The sequence below is a fragment of the Drosophila ananassae genome, chromosome 3L, assembly GCF_017639315.1.
Source record: "Drosophila ananassae strain 14024-0371.13 chromosome 3L, ASM1763931v2, whole genome shotgun sequence".
Taxonomy (NCBI): domain Eukaryota; kingdom Metazoa; phylum Arthropoda; class Insecta; order Diptera; family Drosophilidae; genus Drosophila; species Drosophila ananassae.
In genome coordinates, this window is record NC_057929.1 from 5,370,327 (window position 1) to 5,392,346 (window position 22,020).

At 43.1% G+C, this 22,020-nt stretch overlaps 1 protein-coding gene across 2 annotated transcripts; it reads right to left on the reverse strand.

Moving 5' to 3' along the window:
* Positions 1-316: 316 nt before the first annotated feature.
* On the reverse strand, positions 317-17,785 carry LOC6494948 (BTB/POZ domain-containing protein kctd15-like). Of its 2 annotated transcripts, none has more exons than XM_001959309.4 (6): positions 17,610-17,785; positions 13,017-13,522; positions 12,493-12,555; positions 4,170-4,277; positions 3,343-3,845; positions 317-2,028 (listed from the first exon to the last, which is right to left on the reverse strand). In XM_001959309.4, exons 2-6 carry the CDS (start codon positions 13,025-13,027, stop codon positions 1,595-1,597), a joined length of 1,119 nt encoding a protein of 372 aa, XP_001959345.2. In that variant the 5' UTR covers positions 13,028-13,522; positions 17,610-17,785; the 3' UTR covers positions 317-1,594. The 2 variants fall into 2 exon arrangements, with proteins under 2 accessions (XP_001959345.2, XP_032306815.1); XM_032450924.2 differs by having other exon boundaries at positions 12,755-13,522.
* Positions 17,786-22,020: the final 4,235 nt, after the last annotated feature.

Here is a 22,020-nt window from a genome sequence, read left to right on the forward strand (position 1 = left end):
GGTCAGAATAGAATCGTCTATTTTAAAACTAAACCTGTTAGGAATCTGCTGAGTGAAGTTTTAAAGAAAAGCTGAAAGCTTTTTAAGTTAAGCTTTTCGATAGTAAGCTCTTCGATAGTGCCATAACTAAAATAATCTGGTATTCTGGTATTTTGTTGGCGCCATTCAGAAAAGGTCACACTACAAATCTTCAAGACCGTTACTGATTCCAATTTAAAACTTAAAACTCCCAAGAAATATGCAGACCACTTACACGTACTTTTTGCTTTATTTAAATATTCAATTGAGACAATTCGAATGGTTGTTCTATAGAGGGCGTGGTCGCAAACTGTATTTTGTTGAATATATCTATATTTGCATGTAATTGGATTCGTATTTGAATTGGTGTAGACTATTTAGATGTCGGTTCGTATATATTGAAAAAGTTATCCCATAGTTTACATTCATAAAAGTTCAATTACATCAATTATGTACTACAAAACTATTTTTGCTGTGAGTTTCATCGTTTTTTTTTTTCATAGAGTTTATATTACTTTAGCATAGGTTTTCAGTGTTTTGTGATTGTGTGTTTGGTGTGTTGGTTGTGTTGGTTGGGTAATTTATGCCAGCGACAATTCGTGGCCAATTTGATTTAATGTAACACCTCAAGGTAATTAGCAGTAGGTGGTATACTTAGAGAAAACAATATACGACTTAAACGCAAGGCTAATAAACAAAATCAGTGCTGGGCTCTTGGCTCACTAAATTCTAAAGAGAATACGCACAATTCGAGTGTACTTCATGTGTGTCTGTGCCAGCAAACTTAATTGATAAACATTAAATAACATTTGGATTCAGATTCAGAACTTGCATCCGCTCAAGTAGACAATCTACTCAGAGCAGCAAAGTGTCAAGATCTCTACAATTTTAAGTGGGCTCATTATTTTTCCACGGCGATACATCATAATGGGGGAAAGTATCTATTAATCTTTCAGTTTAAAATGTTGAGAATGCTATAGCTTTTTATATAAATTATTAAAGACTGCGGTTTCCGCATAATCATACATCATTTTTATTTTTTCTTATTTTTAAACTATACAGATATTCAGAACAATTTTAACCATCAAAATATCAAAAATAGGTTTGAAATTTGGCAACGAAAGATACATTTCAATTTAGGTTAAAAGATTTTAATCAAATTTAATATCATACACTCTGTAAGCTTATAGTTTTTACAACTTTTGTAATTCATAAATAATTTCATTATAAGACTCATTCCTATAAAGTCTTAAATTATTTTAAATAAAACCATGTGAGTGTAACATAAGTCTAGACTAAAAATTGAAATATCAGATAACTGATTGAAGTCCTAAATATTGATAAATTCCCCTTATTTGTATTGGTTTTTTTGGCAATTAAATTAGGCCAGTTAGCGCTTGGATCGCACTTGGATGAGACGCCCACGACGAAGAGGGCCAGGGCCCGGGCCAGCACCAGAATAGGATATGGAACGCGAAGTTGCTGTTTCTGGAGCAGAAGCTGTTGATGGTGATGGAGATGATGCTTCCAGGCGGTCCAAAGATGCAGATGGAGCTGGAGCTAGAGCCTGAGCCTATCACATTGGAACACGCCGCGCCAGAAGATACTCGGAGAACTGCTGCCCCCCGACACTGGCCTCGATGGTGAAGCCGGCGTTGAGGAGTCGCGTCAGCACCTGGACAGAGTTCAGCTTGCAGTAGCCGTTGAGGGGAAAGCGGATGATTTGCCCCCAGTCGCCCTGATTCCAGGATACGCCACTTCGACTCGACTGTGTCGCCTGGCTGGCCTCCGGGAAGAGCTCGTCGAGGAGCGCCCGTTCCGCCGATAGCATTATGCGCTCGCCCAGGTCCGGCGAGATGTGCAGCGCCACCACCTCGTAATTGCACTCCGGCGACGCGCTCGTCCGCGGGCTCGTCTTGATGTGGCGCGCCGGTGGAGTGGGTGGCGCCACCAAATAGTTGCCATTGCGTACGCGATCCTTGCGCATGCTCTCCAGCTGCTTAATCATCGCTGCGGGCGGAGACCGAGAACGAGAATGGAATGGTAGACGTTATATGAGAGAGAGATGGGGAAGCGCAAATTAGTTGGCTATAAATGCTAGTGGCCATGACCGGTTGGACCAGTGCACAGCGAAAAATAATTACTGTAATCTGCCGACAAAGCTAACCTTGCAATTAAAATGTTATTTTAAGCATTTAAGTTTCCGTTTAGGTAACGCAGACGATTCTTTTATTAGGGAGTTGATTTCAAAGGGTTTTTCGTTCAAAAATTGAATGCACATTGACCAATATATAGCTCGAGACCCCAGAATATTAAAAAAAATCCGAAAAATATTTCGTTCTCAGATTTTGATGCAGAATTATGGAAAATCGATCCACAAATCGGTTAAGGTATTCCGCTCGAGAATCGGGTGGAAATTGGCCAAGATATAGCCTTCGCAGGGGGTCATATTGGGGTCTCCATGCATTTTCCACATTTTTAAGGGGACCCATCAGGAAATTTGATAAAAAATTCAAAAAATATTTCGTTCTCAGATTTTGATGCAGAATTATGGAAAATCGATCCACAAATCGATTAAGGTATTCCGCTCGAGAATCGGATGGAAATTGGCCAAGATATAGCCTTCGCAGGAGGTCATATTGGGGTCTCCATGCATTTTCCACATTTTGAAGGGGACCCATCAGGAAATTTGATAAAAAATTGAAAAAATATTTCGTTCTCAGATTTTGATGCAGAATTATGGAAAATCGATCCACAAATCGATTAAGGTATTCCGCTCGAGAATCGGATGGAAATTGGCCAAGATATAGCCTTCGCAGGAGGTCATATTGGGGTCTCCATGCATTTTCCACATTTTGAAGGGGACCCATCAGGAAATTTGATAAAAAATTGAAAAAATATTTCGTTCTCAGATTTTGATGCAGAATTATGGAAAATCGATCCACAAATCGATTAAGGTATTCCGCTCGAGAATCGGATGGAAATTGGCCAAGATATAGCCTTCGCAGGAGGTCATATTGGGGTCTCCATGCATTTTCCACATTTTTAAGGGGACCCATCAGGAAATTTGATAAAAAATTGAAAAAATATTTCGTTCTCAGATTTTGATGCAGAATTATGGAAAATCGATCCACAAATCGATTAAGGTATTCCGCTCGAGAATCGGATGGAAATTGGCCAAGATATAGTCTTCGCAGTGGATCATATTGGGATTTTGAAGGGAAAACCACATCCCCCAGAAATTATGATATAATAAATTAAAAAAAAAATATTTAAAAAAAATGCAGTACAATTTATATTTGGCATTATTTGTTAAATACTTACGTTCCACTTCGTAGTAGCGTGCCTCCTCCAGCAGCAGCTCCAGATCCGGAAAATCCTCGGCAATCAGAAGTCTTGAGTTTCTCATAAAGTTCAGAATGTGACGGAACATGCCTCCATCCCGGTCGATGAAGTAGTGCTGCTTGAGGGAGTCGAGCACAATCGGTATCTGGCCGTTAAAGAGCTTGGCCAGCTTCGACTCCGGGTACTTGGTAAGTGTCTCCAGTGAGCTGGTGTAGATGGTGCCGCCCACATCGATGTGGACGGGGGCGGTGTACCGGGAGGCGGCTGCCACGCACGGAATTCCGGTGATGGGCTTGTGGTTGCCATGCAAATAGGAACTGGCCCCCGCCGATGCCGCTCCGCCGGCGGCAGCAGCGGCTGCTACGGCAGCAGCAGCCGCCGCCGCCCCCGGCAGGCCCAGGGGCGTCACTGAGGAACTGGCGGGCGGCGTCGGTGTGGGTGAAGAGGAGTTTGAGATCGTTGGCGAGACGGTGGGCGAAGCGCTGCAGGCGAGAACATTTCACGAATTCACAATGAGTGAGTTTCAGGACAAAGGATGTAGCAGGATAATTGTTACGGTGGAAGGACTAGGTTTCCATGGTCATATAAGGGATGAATTTGATTCTATTTATCAACTGTCCTAAGTGACATAATAATTCCCAAGTGTTTCAATTACTTAATATTTCATAATTTCATATTGTTCTTCAACAACTGTTCTATTTTTTCGTTAAAGTAATAGTTATATTTATAAATTATGATAAGAAACAAATGGTATATGTATGGAGATAGATCCTGAACCCCTTTAGTCTTTAATCCCAACAACTCACCTGATTTTAATATCGCTTCTGGCATAAATGCGGCCCGTGGAGGACAAATCGCGTGGCTCCAGGGCCTTGACATCTCTTTCGCGCTCTCGATCCATATCGCATTTTTTCCTGCAATCGAATAATTAATTGCACCATAATTAGTATTCATTTAAGTATGATTAACTTATATAAATGGAAATCGATTGGCAAGTGGCTAATCATGAGAACCCACTTAGCCTGAAACTGCAAACCCGAAACTGACTTGACTCTGATTACTTGGAAACCCAACAACGTGACAACGAAATGGCCCGCCAACATGGCTTACAGCACTCCACAGGGCCCCATAAAAGTTCACCCAATAAAAGAGATGGCTATACTGAGCCAAAAAGAGACACACATATTCCATATGACCATAGTCTTGGGCTGATTGTGTGGGAATATTTGGTTTTTCTCGGTTACGGGGCTTGCGGGCCCCAAAGTGATCGTGGACAAGACAAAATCGCCAAACAGGCAACTGGCAAGAGGCTTAGTGGCCAATGGAGTGCATCGTTTTGGCCATCTCGTTTAGCCTCAAGTGCTGCGACTCGAATTTCACACGAAAATCACATTGTTTCGAAGGGGCAGACTCTGTTCAACGCCAATTATGATGAGTTCTTGTTTTATAACGTATACGCAACGTGGCCCGTGTCGCTGTATCTTAACAAAGTCAATACCAATTACCTGGTGCTCCAGTCGGTGGGACTCCCGAGTGGCAACTTAATCCACTGATATGAATTGCCAGCATCAGTATCAGTATCCTGAGTGCAGGAGCATGAATTAATAAAAATCCATCAAGCGGCTAGCCAGCAAACTGAAACTAGTTTTCCCCTCCATATGACAAATGTGCTCATGTTTTTTGCACATTAACCTGGCTTACAGACAGATCTCGTCAATGGTCTTGTAAATATTAGTCAGCAAGAGGGTAAGTTGATTATTTTATGACTCCAGTTAGGGTTCAAAAAAGTGTTAAGTGTTCTATGAACTCCTTTTGGTTTGATATCTGGTAAGCCTTGTCAGAACTTCTCTGGCCCAGATCCATCTACCTTTATAGAGTATTCAGTCTTCGTTATGTCTGGAAAACCGTGTACTATCCATGTAGCTAAACAAGTTTGCTTTTTTTAAATGTTTGAAGCCCTGTGGCCATATGACTGGGGCTGGGTAATTACGATTTGATTAACTTTAACTACATGAACATTCAAATACGAATGAGCATGAACCGGCTAGAGTGGAGTGGACCAAAGGGGGGTCTGGAGACTATATGGCCAAATGCAGGACTGGATGGACGATGAGGGCCAACAAAAAAAAAATCCAACAACAACAACAGCAACCGAATAGAGTCGCAAAGAGTGGAGGTTGGGCGGTGAGTGGTGGGTTTACAAGCAAATAAAAACCGAGACCAGTACCACAAAAAATTGCACAAAATAAATGTCTGCAAGGCATTCTCATGCTCATGCCAGCCAATATAAAAAAAAAAATGGAGGTGAGGAAGTGAGAGGGCAGCATCAGTGCGATAGAGAGGCAAGAGTGCCAGTGGAATTTTATTAATTTACGGCAATTATAAAGCGTGAGTAATGCGTTCAATCAAACATTGGATATTCGTTTATAGGGGGGGATCTGGCTTAATGGTTTTCTAGCCAGTACCCCTGGATCCCTCCCACCCACACTCCCTTATCCGCCTCTCTATCCCATTTGCGTCTTCTTGGCCAGCAGCTGCAGCAGTTGCAGCCACAAAATATGCAATGCCCGAGTTCTCTGGCTTGCCACACAAACAATTCAATTTCAATTGCTTTGCGGCCCACTTGAGCAGGTGCAACAACAACAACAAAAACCACACACACACACACACACACCAGCACACACACACACTCATATGGTTGTGGGTGTGGACACCCTGAGCTAACGGTATTGTATATAAGACAAGCACTGCAGTTTGCATCCTATTCTAGTCCATTATCGCCTAGGGCGGTATCTTTTCTATGCCGTCTAGTAGCAAGGATGGGCGCAGGAGTGGGCGGGACGAGGGGTGGCCATAGGAGGCAAGGCTGCAGGGGCTGTTTGGGAGCGGGAGCGGAGCGGGGCGGCGCAGGCCAGCTGGTGGAGTTGTTCGCAGCGCCTTTGGTTACACTTGAGATGAGGCCCAGAGATGAGCACGTGAGGTTGCCAAAAATAAAAGGATATGGGATTAAGATTTAAGATATATATAGTTTAGATCTAATTCTAAAATTTTAAGAGAAGATGTCCATATCATATCCTTTATTGTTTCATTTCTAAGATAACTATTTGAAAATATATTATCTCTAAAAAGGATAAATAGTTAGAAATAAATATTTATAGAAATAGAAGTCATATTTGTCAGTCGACTTCCCGCCATCACTCCACTACATCCTGGCCATCCTGTGCGTTCCGGCCTGTTTCTTGCTTAGGCTCTGGGTCCTGGACTGCAGTCTGGTTTTAATGGCAATGCCATTAACTCTCGACTCTTGGCATTGCACATTTCCGGGGGAATATAAGGTCTTCTGTTCCAGAGAACATGCATCAGAGAAAGATAACCAGGCTGTGAGCTTATTAGTTTGGCCATTGTTGAGATTGTGTGTTTGGGAGTCGATGCCAGTCCAGGCTGAGGCTCAGGCTCAGGCCTAGGACGTGGCAGGATGAGGCAGCCTGGCCTCGGGGTAAACCATTTTCCAAAAAGGAATTATGAACAAAACTGGCCGTTGGCACATGCTCAATGTTCGAATGCTATGGGGGGTGGATAACTCAACTCAGACCTGTCCAATTCAGTCCGGCCCAGGCAATTGCCAAAACGACCACGACTTGGGGTTCTGGGGGTTCCTCCAGCCTCCAGCCTCCGCCTCTCATATCCAGCTCCCCCTTCACCCACCAAAAAAACAGGACAAAAGCGAAAACAAAAGCCAAGAAATGAGCTAAAGTGCACACCACCCACCCACACCCACACACACACATACACCTACTAGCGAAACACACACTCACATGGCAAGCACCAACACTGAGATAGCGACACACACCTAGGCAGAGCATCAGACGTTGACGACTGCGACGCTGACTATGTAACCCTAGAAAATGTCCTGCGGCCAGCCAACCTTCCGCACACAAAGGCCAGACCAGACAGCCCGAGTGTCCTGGTTGCCAGCTGGAAGGAGGCGGAAAGAGACGGCGCCACCCGGCCAGAGCGAGAGCGAGCGAAAAAGGGCAAAAGCTGACTAGGCCCCCGGCGATCGTTTGGAATTAGTGCGGAAATCATGGATGGATACGAAACAAAACCAAGCAAGGAAAGCGAGCCAAGCCAAGCCAACCCAAGCCAAACCAGACCAAAACCCAAGCCAAGCCAAGGAGGAATACGGGCGGAATATACGGACGGAACTCGGGTCCAAAGGATGCTTCGCATAGGTTGGGGAGCTTATTCATCACCACTGCTCATCGGATACTGGGGATACTGGGAATGGGGGAGTGCCCCATGCCCCATGCCCCCCTGCCCGCATAGCGAAGGTAATCCACCAGGGGCTCTGCATGAGCGAGTGCCCACTGTAGTTGGGCAAGGTGCCTAGCGTTGGTGGATTGAAACTTGGGGTTATCCCACACTCGCCTTCGTTTCCTTCCAGCACTGAAGGAAATGAATTAAAGGATGTTTATTTCTAAGTCTTACTAACTAAAAGATAATATATTTTAAGTATAATTAGGATACTATCCCTTTTCTCCTTTAGATTCCTGTTAACAAAGATCTCTTGGCCAATATTTTCCACAGTGCTGCTTATTCCTCTAGGGCATCTCTGGCTCATATGTGAGTGTGTGTCCATGGGTGTGTGCAAGTGGGTGCCTCCTCATTCATTTATCCTTGCAATGCTGAGGGCAACAAGAGCAGCAACAGCAACAGCAACAGCAACAGCAACAGCAGCGGACGGCAACGGCAACGGCAGCAACAGAAACAACAACAAAAGAGCATGGAACATAGCCAGTAACCACAACGGCAAGGATACTCCTACCAAACTCAACTCGGCTCCAACTCCGATTCCCAAGGATAAGGGTTTTGATGGAGGTAGTCGTGTGGAGGGTATGAGGGTATGAGGGGGATAGAGCTGCAGGCGTAAACTTTTGCGATTGGTAGGTAAGTCTAGTCGTGTCCGTTCTGGCTTTAGCTTCCCAGCACACACACTCACTGGCTAACACACACTCCCTGGCTAACACACACTCACTGGCTAACACACACAATGGCCCTGATGTGTGTGCGTGTTGCCTGCATTTAAAGATATCATACCTAAGTTGGTCGCCCAGACTCATGGCCTTACGGCTCCCCAGGCAGCTCAACAAAAAAACAAGAGACGAGAACAAAAACAAAAAAATATATCAAAAAAAAAAAATAAAAAAAAATGAAGCAAAACGAAAGTTTTTGAGGCAAAATCTTATCTCAATTTTAAAACGCTTGCGGCCCAAGCTGGCAGCGCAGTCGGCGTTGAAGCTGGCGCTAGCTGTGACGGCGACTGCACTGAATTCACCTCGGAAAGTTAATATGAAAACATTGAAAGTCCCGCCCTAGGACTACCCATCTCCAGACTCCCTACCCCCGACTATACATGTGTACTTTTGGCAGAAGAAGATTTATCAAACTGCAACACTTGCATCACGAGTCAAGATTATGTTTTGGAGGGGAGTGGGAGTGGAGCAGTGGGAGTGGGAGGATTCCAATTAGGCAGGACTTATTCGGGGAAAGGAAAATGAAAGCAAACTTACGACTCCAGGGAGCCAGATAAGGGAATGCGGACCGTTTGTGTATATAGCCAAGACAAACATAAAGTAAACACACACACATCCACACACACGCATGGAGCAAGGAGCTGTGGAAAAATCTGCAAAATGTCCTCCGGCAAAGTTGAGAAGAATCCAACGCCTTGGGTGATTTCTCTAGAAGTGGATTGGGTTTTGGGCCATGTGGTATGGTGTGGTGTGGAGTGGCTTGTTTTCGTTTCGCAGTTGGCCAAAACCAAAACCAAAATCAAAACGCTGATGAGCAGGCAAATGAAAAAGTTTTGCCGTCCAGAGCCAGTCCGTCAGTCAGTTGGCCTCGTCCAGGATCCAAGTAAAACACAAAAAGCCAAAAACTACGTTGGAGGATCCCTCACCCACAAACTACTACTACTACTACAGCTCCGTTTTCGGGCTTCATCTCGGGTTGCAGTGCCCAGGACACACATACAGAGAGTCTCACTCAAACTTCTGCGTCGACGTCGTCTTTAGCCAAAGGGTCCAAATGGCGGAGAGCTAGAGCTGGAGCTGGAGCTGGATCTGGAGCTGCGGCATATGGGAAATCAGTCCACCAGGCAGGCAGTCTCCCCAGATTCCTCCGCTTCCCCTTTCGACTGCCCTTCGAAAATTGTTGGCCAAAGTTGCAGAATGTGTGCTCCATGGCAAATTGTACAAATATATATGCGATATATATACATATATAGATGTATGTGAGTGGGACGGTAGGCGGTGGTCGGTGGGCGGTAGGGAAGTCTGGCAGAAGTTGAGTGAGTGAGTAACTGGAGTCCCGGCATATACTGAAGCAGCAGATATTAAAACGCTGCAAGGCTTTCAAAAATAAACTTTGAAAAATTTATTAGAAAATATTAAATAAAAACGACGATTGCGCTGCATATGGCTCACTCAGTATGAAACGAAGGGGGGGAGGAGACAGAGGGTTCCTAGAACGTGGAGGAGGGGATACAGGGCATGTGGCACAAGGCATGTGGCATAGGGGGTAACTACGTATGCAGAGCAAACATTACTCAGCCAACTCACAACTCGCATGCCGCATGCCGGCACTGGGAAAGAAAAAACACACAAAAAAAGCTGAAACAACGACGAACACAAACAAAATATAAATATATTCAGGATAAATGTATGTTCCTGGATGTGCGGCTCCTGCATCCTACCTAGACAGGATGTTATCCTATTGCTAAATTCGAAAATTGAATTGAAAGTCAAAAGCGCAAAGGATAAGCAGGCGAATCGTTGGAAAACATTGCGCATACGCAGCGTTGGTTGCTGGCTGCTAGGTGAACAAAAATGCTACAAAAGCTGCAAAATGTGCAACGAGGACTGGCGGGGCATGGGGCATGGGGCATGCTGCTTGAGGCATGGGGCAGAAGGGACTCTGATTGCCAGCGCTACTTAATCAAGTGTACATAATAATTAACAGTCATGTTTCCACTCGAACGGGCAAAAGTGGAAACAATGGTACACGAATCGGAATTGGAATCAGTATCCGACAGTGGCAGCCAGAAAAGCAGGCTCAGCCGCAAAACCCATTCATGCGTTCTGACACACCGAGTCCTGTAGCTGCAAGTGTAACTGGCAGCGCCAGACAATGCACCCCGCTTAATTGGTGCAATTTGCGTGTGCATATCGCAGCCAATAATAGCTTGCAACAGAGGCAACCTCAATAGCAGATGCAACACAAAAGCCACTGGAGCAGAATGCACCCAACGTTGCAGTCGGCATGGCAGGTGCATAGGGTCTAAAGGATCCGGCATTGGAAGGGGTAATCCGGGGTATAAACGAAAAGTAAATAAGAAGTATTTCCAATGGGATCAGGAATAGGGATGAGTCTCGAGGGAACAGGATACATAAATAAGTTGTGTTTCAGGAAAAGAAATAAATGCATTTTAGTTTGTTAAGCCATATATTTTATTATCCTTTCAGGGCTAAATTATTATCTATCGAATAATAAAACAAATAAAGCAATTTTCTTAAAAGTCAAGTGATGACTGAGCCAAATGTCGAACCACTTTGAAAACTGAACTGAAAGTGCCTCTGTTGGTGGCACATTCGCAACGCAATGTTGATGCTGATAATGATGCCGAATTGCGGCTTAATTAACACACAGCGTGTTAAGAGCCTTTGTGGCACCACCTGCAACCACGCAACCTCCATTCAAATGCAGCAGAATGCGCCACAGTCCTTTGACTATTGGCTCGTAATGGAAATCACTTTGCCAGGCGAAGGCGAGGCCTCCGAAAGCTCCCAAACAGTAGCTGACGTAGGCCGTGAATGGGGGAGAGCTGGGAATGGGAATTAAATACAAATCCAAGGAGCTGGAGCTTGAATCCGCAAAATGAAAACAAATTAGCTGGGGGATAACCCGACAATGGCAGGGCAGGAGGAGCAAACGCGAACTGCGGCTCCAGCCAAACAAACAGACAAACAAGCGCGACTTTGACTGCGACTCCGCCTCCTTTGAGTCTGCACGCGAAGGCGAAGGCAAAGGACGAAGGGAGCTGATCGGGGGCTGATGCCACAAAAGGAGGGACAAAAAGAATATCTGTAGAACGTAAAACCAGTTGCTTCCACACGAGTCTCGACATTGGCGGCAAGAGACAGGGAAGCGAAGGTCGCTGAGCGACTTGCTCCTCCGTTTCCCCAAAAAAAAACTTGATTCCCTATTTGAATACAATTTCGCAGAATGCAGCTCTTGCTTTGAACTTTGCCTCTTGACTTGGCTCCGGCTCAACGGACAGGCGGACAAACGGACAGGGGACTCTCACGGACTGTCGATTCGCTGGCTAAACAAAAATTTTGTGTTGTACTGTGTGTGTGTGTGTGCTGTGTGTATTTGGCCCGGGGGTCATCTTTTGGCCGCTTAGTTTTCGACCAGCCACAATACAACCGGTCACAGCTGGCCCCTTGGCCCCTGCCTGCTTAGTCGTCCCTCCTTTGGGTTCCCTGTCCTCCCTGTGCCCACATCCCATCCCATAGCAGCACCATCGTATTTTATAGCCTTTAAGGTAGAAAAAATAATGCGACTCGTTCTCGTCTGCACACATAACTCAGCCGGGGGCTAAGGTTGCCCAAAAACGCCATCGGCGAATTTTGTATGATTTTTTTCCCTCCGCTCCGTTCCCTGGATGCCGCTTTCCTTCTGCGCCCCCGTCGGTTACTCTTCTTACTTTTGTTTATTTCTCCTTTGGTGCGGGTACAGAGCACTTGAGGCGCATAATTTTTTTTTTTTTTAAACAGTCTTCGTTTATGGCGCACAATTTCTGACTTGGCATGTGGGAGAGACGAAAATCAGTGGCCTGCGGCCTTTTTGGCCAAAACCAAACGGGCAACATCAACAACAATAACAGCAACAGCATCAGTAGTAGTTGAATATGGGGAATAGGAAAAGAGGTCGGGTGGCATGCAACTTGGAGCGCTTGATGCTGTTGTGTGTCAAAAATTCGTTTATTACAGAATCTTTTTTAAACTCATTTATTGGCCAGCTCGAAGGTTGGCTGGGATTTGTAAAGGGATTTTGTTTTCGACTTACCGTTTGGGGCAGGAGGAATCCACCGTCAACGGCGATCGTTGATCCAATGCAACAAACGGAGTTCTGTTTTTGGTAAGAGATTTGGAGAGATTGGAAATAAATTAATTAGTTTTTTCAAGAGATTAAGAGTTAAGAGTTTTTTATACAATTAATGTAAATATTTTTTATAAAATGGAATAAATAAATGAATATAAATAAGATATGATATGATGAATGAATCACATAATGAAAAACAGATTTCAGATTTCTTTAGTTAACTCACAAAAAGGTTGGAATATTTAGGAAATGCACTTTAACTCTTTTTCTATAACAACGCGCGCGTAAATAAAAGGATCAGATTTTTTGGCCTTTGGATATATCCTGGGATCGCGTTGATCTTCGGATGAGAGCAGTTTATTTGATAAATGGCGAAATGTTATTGAGGAACGCGCGCAAAACGTCAAACACTTGAATTCCGCTCAAACTGTTTACTTCCGTTTCCGCTGAGAGCAGATTGTTGCCTATTTTTCGGAGCTGGCAATTACCTCACTTGCATTCGCGTCTAAAGTTTGTCGAGAACTGTATCGCCTGGTGTTGTGGTTGCGTCCTCGTTGCTTCAACCCGGTTGCGGTTCGACGTTGGCTGTTGCCTGTCGGTTGTTGGCAGTTGGCTGTTGGCTGTTGCTAACGTGTTGCGGGTGGAGTTCGTTGCTGGCGTCTTCTGTGCTGCGAAGAGACAGCAGACCCCACTTCGACGACCTTGAGAGAGAGCAGCAGAGCGAGAGCGACGTAGCTGCGTTTTTGTTGTTCAGCTGCTTGGCTTTCGCACCATATGATGCTGCAACTGTATTTGTGTATATGTATGTGTGTGTGTGTTGGAAAAGGGGGGCTGCGTGTGAACGTTTAATAGTCTATTTCCGGTTTAAGTGGCCCGTTGTGGTGCTTGTTGCTACCGTTGCAACGCGTCGCTGCTGCTCTTCTCTTGTTTGTTGTTGTTTGTTTGCTGTTTGTTGTTGTTCGTTGCAACTAAGCTGGCGCAATTAACATTGTAACTGTAAATAGAACAATTGGTTTGGGTCAAAAGCTTTCGCTTGGCTTATAAATCGATGCATTAAATTAGGTCTGATACACGCATATATTAGATTTTATAGTACACGGAAAGAAATTCCAAAATAATTATAAAAGAGATGATGAAAAAGATTAATTTTATTTGCCTGGGAAGATGGAAGAAGTTGCATCCTTTCTTATATAATAATTAATTAATTGAGAAATAAAAACTCAATAAAAATATTGACCGTGCATGACTGCATTAATCAGGTGGGGAGGGGGTGGACACTGTATCTGTTGTGCATGTGGCCGATTTCTATTATTGTAAATATCAAAGCCTGTTTGTTTTTGCCGCCCTTGGGCATTTGTATGTATTGGTGCATGTACAGCTGACACCCACCGATTGTCCTATGTATTTTTGCGAGTGTGCGTGTGTATATTGGGTGTGTATTGGTGTGCGAGTGTGCGTGTTTGTGTTAATGACAAAGCATAGAACGCTGGGGCCGCGGGCCAAACGAAATGAAACTTTGTGCGGCATCAGCTCCAGAGACTTTGAAGAAGAACCGGCGGCGGCAGGAAGAACGGGCCAAACAGCGAACGGAGAACGGAGAGCGGAGAAAGCCTCGCGGCAAAATACAAGCGTCTGCGTCTGCGACTGCGACGACGACGGAGGCAGCTGAAATATTTTGTTGCCCCCGGGCGATGCAAAGAAAAACTTGTGATAAATACGCCTCGGGGCATGTTTCAAAACACGAGAGGCAACCAGAAATATAACAGCGTGAGGCAGAGAGTGACATAGACATAGGGAGAGGGAGAGGGGTGGAGAGAGGCGGTGGTACAGTGAGGCCTGCAGTTAGGCAGCTGTAATTAAAATGAGTGCGAACTTTCGCCCAGCCACCCCAACCTGCCACCAACCCATTCTACCACCCCCTGTGGGAAAAATGCCCTCGGGTGGGTGGAAAAACAAAGTATACCACCCACTAACCACCCACCAAATACTGTGTCGCATCATTTTTCATTGGCAATTGTTTCGGAATGCTCGGTTATTTATCCCCCGGCCATATTCATTTTGAAGTATGTACGCTCGCCGCAATATTATTCCTCTATATTTGCCCCATGCAGCAGTCGCGCGATCTGGGTTAGAGACTCCAACGTGACACGATTCGGTCTACAACTTAATTTTGGCTTAAAAATAATCTCTTGAAAATGAGTTTCAAAAGTATATATTTTGAAAATATATAATTTTTAAAGCCAAACCCCATGACAACTGCAAGTGTGTGCAATTTTATAGCTCATTTTAAGGGGCTGTAGCCTTCTATTGTTCCAAGTGCAATGAGACGGGAGGAGCTGCCAGAAGGAGGTCCTAGGCGCTAGAGGACTCCTTTATTTTGACGTCGCTCTGCGTTTTTGCCATTTTAAAATATTTTTTTAATCACAAGCTCACGCATACAGCCGCACCGGGGACACAATCGCATCTCATATACATATATGCGGGTATTCAGTCACTCATATACGGACCTCATACATATGGCAATACCAATATTTCAAGCCAATTTGCTGCAGTTAGCCGCCAGCGGACTGCCAACAAAATAATTCGACAAAATGTGTGCGGCGCGCTTTATGCTTTATTGTTTGGAACGCTGCGGGGCCACTGCAAGAGTGGGGGCAGGCAAGGAGGTAGTGGCTGCAGGATTCATATATATGTATATATGCCACACTGATATATATATATGGATATATATAGCCAGGATCAGCCTGAAGAGTACTGCAAAAATCAGAAATCAGCGTCGACATTTATACACTTCCACTGCCGCAGCATCGTTTGTAATTATTTGTTGATGGCTTTTTAAAGTAGCCCATGCGGCATGCCCCTCGTCCTCACCCCTTGCATATTTATTCAAGGCTTGTGCATTTGCTTGTCAATCAATATCATACTTTATATGAGTGGGTGTGGGTGTTGTACAAACATTAAAAATACCAACGCATATGTTGAGAATTTCTGCAGATTTTTTACTGCTCCACGCTGGCCGACACCATTCAGCATCATTATTATTGTGATTTTTTATTATTACTATTATATGTTTGTGTTTATGTGTTTGTTTGTGTGTGAGTGTGTGTGTGTACAGCAAACGAACGGCTCATCAAGAGGCTGTGTTGTGTGTGTGTTTGCGTTTTTTAAAAAATATATGTTCATATATATTTTTTATTATTAACGATACTCAGTGAACGCCAAACAGCAAACAACAAAAACATATACATTTTATACACATATATGTTGGTATATATATATATATGTTTGAAAAGGCTCATAAAATTCACAATGTCTGGCCGGAGGGCTTTTACTTAATGATGCCATTTTTGCCGCCGCAGCCTGAAATTCGCGTTAAATTTTTAACGCACGACCGAACTGCAGCGGCAGCAGAAGCAGCATCAGAGGCATCAACAAAATCAGCCTCATATCACATATCAACCATCAATTCAAGCATTCATCAATCCATCCATCCATTCATCCATATGTGGTACAACGTTTACATTAACATTTGAATGGTAATCATTTTACAGCCAATGCATTTTATAATGAAATATTTGTATAATGAGGCTTAAAGTAGCCATTTTTTAATGAATTGTATAATTTTCATATTTGTTATTATTTTATTATATAAGTTATTATCTATGACAGTTGGTCATAAATCTGTAAATAATGGAAACTTCATAACCCCCCTTAAAAATATATATGAAAAGGTTTCCTTTAATTTTATAAGCTCTCTTAAAATGTACTATATTTATGTTGAAAGAAATAATCCCATTTCTTAACATCATATACAATGTTAAAATTTGAAACCCTTAGGGATTAATTATTATGCATTTAATATTTTTACTATGACACTTATCTTAATCCAAAGATTGTTTATAAACAAAATTAAATAGTAAATATAGAAAGTGTACAAAAACCTCCTGTTATTCGAAAAATAAAACGTAATATTATAACATTTTTTTTATAAAACCCTTGGGGTTTAAATAGTTATCTTAAGAAAAAGCTAACCTCTCACTTATAAAGACAATCATATGTATGTATGGGTAGTGAGCATCATTAGATAAATTAATTTTAATTGTGGGCACTTATCCTCGATAGGAATCCGGGCGGGGCACAGAAACAATGGCCGACATCCTTTTGTCATTAGCAATGCGTGACCATTTGTCATTAACTGCATAATGATTGCTATGCAGTTTGGCCAACTTCTCCGACCGTAAACACTCATACATGCATAATCCGTGTGGACGGATATGGACGGAGTGTGGTGTCTGTGTGTGTGTGAGTGCATAATTTTAATGATTTACAAACTAGCCCGTCGGCGTTTTTAGCTCGAAAACTGACAGTTGATATCCAAAGACAAGCAGAATGAGGGAAATATAACGCAAAAGAAGACATAGCCGCGAGTTATGAATGGGAGAAGAGACCAGTTCTTTATTTCCCAGTTTACATTTTTTTTTTTTTGCTTTTTGGGGTGGAAGCAGCAGCAGCAGCAGCTCCATGCTGCAGAACGGAAAAGGATTGCTCGAACATGCAACTAAGATGGCCCGTGGCAATGCGCCGGCACAGCCGAGACTGTGGAAAAATGTGCAAGTTAAAAATAAGTTAAGTTCGAGTGGCTGGCGGCCCTATGCATTTTGCATATAATGAGGGTCCGGGCCCCAGCTTCCAGACCCGCAGGGTTCACCAGCCCAGCCGCCTTCTTTCTGTTTTTGTGGTTGTCACCTGGCCAACAACCATCTGCCCGAGTAGAGTCCGAGTCTGGACCAATTTCGGCGACACTGTGATTCCAAACCCAAAAAAAAAAAAGGGCCACCGGTTGGTTCATAATTACAGAGCAGTCTCGGTGCAATCGTGTTGTTCTTAAATTATATGGTATTTGTGAGTGTTATTTTTTGCGGCAGCTGTGGCTATAATGCACCTACCACCTACCACCTCCCACCCAGCAGCCAGCACCCATTAGTGCGATTCCCGACAGTTGTCCAAACACGTGCCGTGCAACAAGTTAGCAATGCAAACAAACAAAAAAAAAAAGTGGCAATAGCCCAACTGTTATTCACCTGCCACCGTTTACTGTTCTTGTTGTTGTTGTTGCTGCCGTTGTCCTTGCCAAACACAAACACAAACAGAAGCACTAGCATTAGCACAAACACTGTCTCAAAAATTTGGGATCAAAAACACTCTGAACTAGCGCTCAGCAAAGACAATGCCAGACTATGGTGTTCGATGGGGTCTAAGCCGTATCTTGTCGAACATGTTGTATGCAACATGCTGCATTTGCCCGAGGCTCCCCAGCAACACCAACACAGCCAGCAACATCCCATGTTATCAGCCGCAACGTAAACACAACCACTACGGCAACTAAGTATCCATATCCGTCCAGTTTCGTCCCCTCTCTGTCTCTGGCTGTTTGGGGTCTCTGGCCCTCTCTTTCCCACTTCTGGCCCCTGGTTGTTAGCGAGGCTAAGCGAGATGCGATGCCAATGTTCGACGGCAACTGGCAACGGCGACGGCGACGGCAACGACGACTCAGCTCGACTCACCTCTCCTTGCCTTGCCCGCGGGCGTTCGCTTGTAATTATAATATTTCAACCCAAATGTGACCCGCGGCCATGCGCCAATGATGGATTTCAGCCCAGTACCCCTGCCCCCTCTGCATATAATATGCCATATATATACAGTGAGAAAAATGGTTATAGTCAAGTGATTATGATTTTTGGCTGAGATCTCCATAGAAGGTTTTGAATGAGAAAAGTGATGTTTATTATTGAATAATTTATTTTTATAATCATTGACATATTAAAGGGATTAAAGGTTTCTAAAAGTTAGTTTTATAATTTTTTAATATCAACAATATAGAAAATAGCCTTAATCCTTATTTATCGAAGGTATTACATGGCTTTTAGACTAGAACCAGTTGGGAACTCTAAATGAAAATTATGGCACTGAGAGTTCTCAGCTAGCTTGGCCTCTACAGAATTCATATTTTAATCTGTCTATAAAGGCTTTTTAGGTTTCTAGCTATTTTACAAACTAATTCTAAATTTCTATAAATATTTCTTCCAGTGCATCTGTATATTGTTAGCTCTGACTGAAGACAGAGCCAGCGACCGATAGCCGAGATGAGGTGCGCCGTTGTTCCGGGGTTGCTGATGTTGCTGTTATTGTTGTTGCTGTTGTTGTTGCTGTGCAATTTGCTGCCGGCGGGGCAAGCGGATTGGCCTCCGGCCAGACATGTGAATAAAATTACATTCACTATTTTATATGCCACATGGTGTATATAGTATGGCCTGGCATTTATCGGTTTATATGTGTGTATGGTTCATAGTGCCATGTGGAAAAATCCTATGTAGGTAGAAATAATTGAATTGGCACATCAGCTAAATCACTTTCATACACATAAATAAATATATATATTGGTGGTATATTTGTACATTCATATAAATGGGTAACCTGGCAAACTGGAACCGGAGACCGGAGACCGAGGCCGGGCCAATAGCAAGATTAGATCACTGAGAGAGAAGAAACCGCCGTGGGCCATCCGGCAATGGAAAAGGGTAAAGCGTAAATGAAGCTGCCACTGACAATCCACAAAAGTGAGGTCCGAATGGCTGGACCACCATATCCCCTCTCTCTATATCGCTCTGAGTGGCTAGAGTTTTCCTCGGAACATGGCCAGGTGAACATTAATCAAGCCACCAAACAACCAAATAACTCATGGGCCCGGCCTGGCTAATAGAGACATTCGGGCCAATATGGAGAGCTTTTAGCCAAACGATTAGAAGGCCTATATGATAGCTGGTCTTGTCTTGAGATAAACAAGTCATGAAGGAAATAATTAATTATTTATAAATACAATAGTTAAGAGATATAAGTAAATTTTGATATAAATCTTTAACTGAAATATTCCTACATCTTGTCTGATTTAATTTCTTTAATATCTGAATATCCTTTCAATTTCAAGAGCCAAGCCACAGTAGTTTCCCATGTGTGTGTGTGGTGTGATGTGACGTGGTAATTAAATTGGCATTAATTAAACTTACGCCGTTACTGGCGACGTAGCTGCTCAAGTGCCGCTCATTAAGCAATTAAGGGATAATTATCAACGGCGTTGCCTTTTTGCAATTTTCATGGCACGGCAAAGTGTTAAAATCACTTAATAGGTGGCCGCATCCTGGCCGTGCTGTTCTGCTTCTTTCACAGCTTCCAGGTGAGCATGTTCATGTGTATGTGTATGAGTGTGTGTGTGTGTTTGGTGTTTGTGTACGCACGCGGCTGTTTGTTTAAGTGTAGCGTTAAACGCGGCCACTGACAAGCAACGGATGCCGGATAGCACCTGTAAGCAATGCCTCATGCTGATGTTGCTGTTGCTACTACAGTTGTATGTGCAGTGTTGAGCCAACAACAACATTTGGCTGCTGCTGTTGCTGCTACTGTTGCTACTGCGGCAACAACAACTAATTGACGGCCCGAGTACGTGGAGCATAAGCTCGGATTAATGCAGTTATAAGAGAAATTCAGACACAGACACCCGCGCCATCACAGCATCGCTCGCCATCACACCTGCAACACGACTCGTACATACTGACACTTTGACAGACAACAAACCAAACAGGAGCAGCAGCAAAAGCAGCAGTTTAACGACCGCCAACAGCCACCAGCCAGTTGTCGAGTCAGTCAGTCAGTAAAGCAATTTACAGACATCTGTTACACCACCACCCCCCAGCCCCAGCCCATCCTCACACGCACACACATGACGGTATGTATGCCCAGTCGGACTTTTCGGTGCTAGCAGCGTTTCGGTGCATTCCGGCAGGCATCTTTCGTACCTTGTTCTCACCCACCCCGAGTTGAGAGAGGGAATTTGTTCTCTCAACATAGATTTCGCTCTCAAAAAACTGGACTTAGAAAATTTTCGTCTCGCTTGGGACTTAGAAAAATTTATGCGTGGGACTTTTAACCTAGAAAAAATTATTTCATGAACAATTCAACGTATATTATTTAAGTTTACCAATTTATGTTCTATAATAATTTTATTGAAGTGCAAAATTGAAACATAGCTCAATATTTAATGAAAAATATTATTCATATAAGGAATTTATTTTTTACTTTAACTGAGGGCAGCAAAAAAATAATCCCGCGTAATTAGTGTGCGTTTTGTGCAGCGTTTTTATGCTAAATCAACCCAAATCGAAACGGTCACATAGGGTTGTTCATAGTGAGTCGCATTGGTTTATTATTGTGAAATGGTAAGTTTACTGCTCCGTTCATTCAATTATTTATATTTTATTGTGTTGATAATAATGAATAAACGTTATTTCATTAAACAAATATTTTCAGTTCTGGCTGTACTAGAAATTTGGACGTCTCAATATCTTTATTTGTAAGAATCTTATTTGTTTTTATTATTTATTTATTTTTAGCTTTTTTTTATTTCTTTTTTTTATCTTTTCAGTTTTATGTATTAAGATTAATAAATAATAAATATAATTAATAATAAATAAATATGACAAACAACGCATTTCGAATTTAGTAAAAATCAATGGGCAGGTTGGGAAAAACAAAAACAAAAACCAAAAGCAAAGCAAAAAGCAAGGGAAATTTTTTTTCAACCAGAATTTCCCTGGGTGAGATTTCACGCCGATCTCCCCTAGCCGGTAAGCTTGCGGGTAGGGGAGAACCGCCTTCTTTTTCCGATCGCCAAGCATATTGATGCTCGCTCCGCTGGGTGAGAAAAGCGGCCACGCCAATGTAAATCGGAATGATGGTTTTCCGCAGATGGGAGTGCGCCGCGCACTCCCATTTCCTACCGCGGGATGCGCGTTTGGCGAGCGCCAGGCACGACTGGGCTTGTCAGTAGAAAGAAAAAAAGGTGAAGAGAGAACTTAATATCGATAACAATTCATAAAGTAGAGATCGGGCAGTGCGACCGCATTTGTGATGTTGGTTTTGATAACATATTCGAAAACACCCCCTCCTCAAAATTAACATTACAAGTTTTTAAAAAAAACTTCAATCGCAATAAATGCGATACATTACCATTTCATCAATTCGAGATCCTGCGGCCATTAATTCATTGACAATTTCACCGAATATTATAAAGTGATTTGAAAGTGTCATCTCACTTTTAAGTTTAAGAGATAATAATTTTTTTTTGAAGCGACAATTGCGATGCAAGACTTTTTCTCTCATAGGTATCATCCAAATTCTTAAATATTTCTCGCTCAGTTTTGTCGCTTGCCGCGAAATTCAAAAATGAGTCACTTAAATGTTGAATTATTGTGCTTTTTGCACGTCTTTCGCCCTTTAACCAATCATCGTCAATTTCATGCGGTACTTCCCCATCTATAACTTTTAAGACCTCTAGCTCTTCCAGGAGTGCTCTTACTCATAATTTCCATATCCCATACTTTTGCCCATCAAACGGTTTTATATTATTCTTTGTCTTATCCATATTTTCTTTTTAAATTT

Excerpts from the sequence above, each read along its gene's own strand:
- LOC6494948 (XM_001959309.4), bottom strand. Across the intron at positions 4,278-12,492 it reads GATTCCTCCTGCCCCAAACG|GAAAAAATGCGATATGGATC; the intron begins GTAAGTCGAAAA and ends ATTCGATTGCAG. Across the intron at positions 3,846-4,169 it reads AGAAGCGATATTAAAATCAG|CGCTTCGCCCACCGTCTCGC; the intron begins GTGAGTTGTTGG and ends TCTCGCCTGCAG.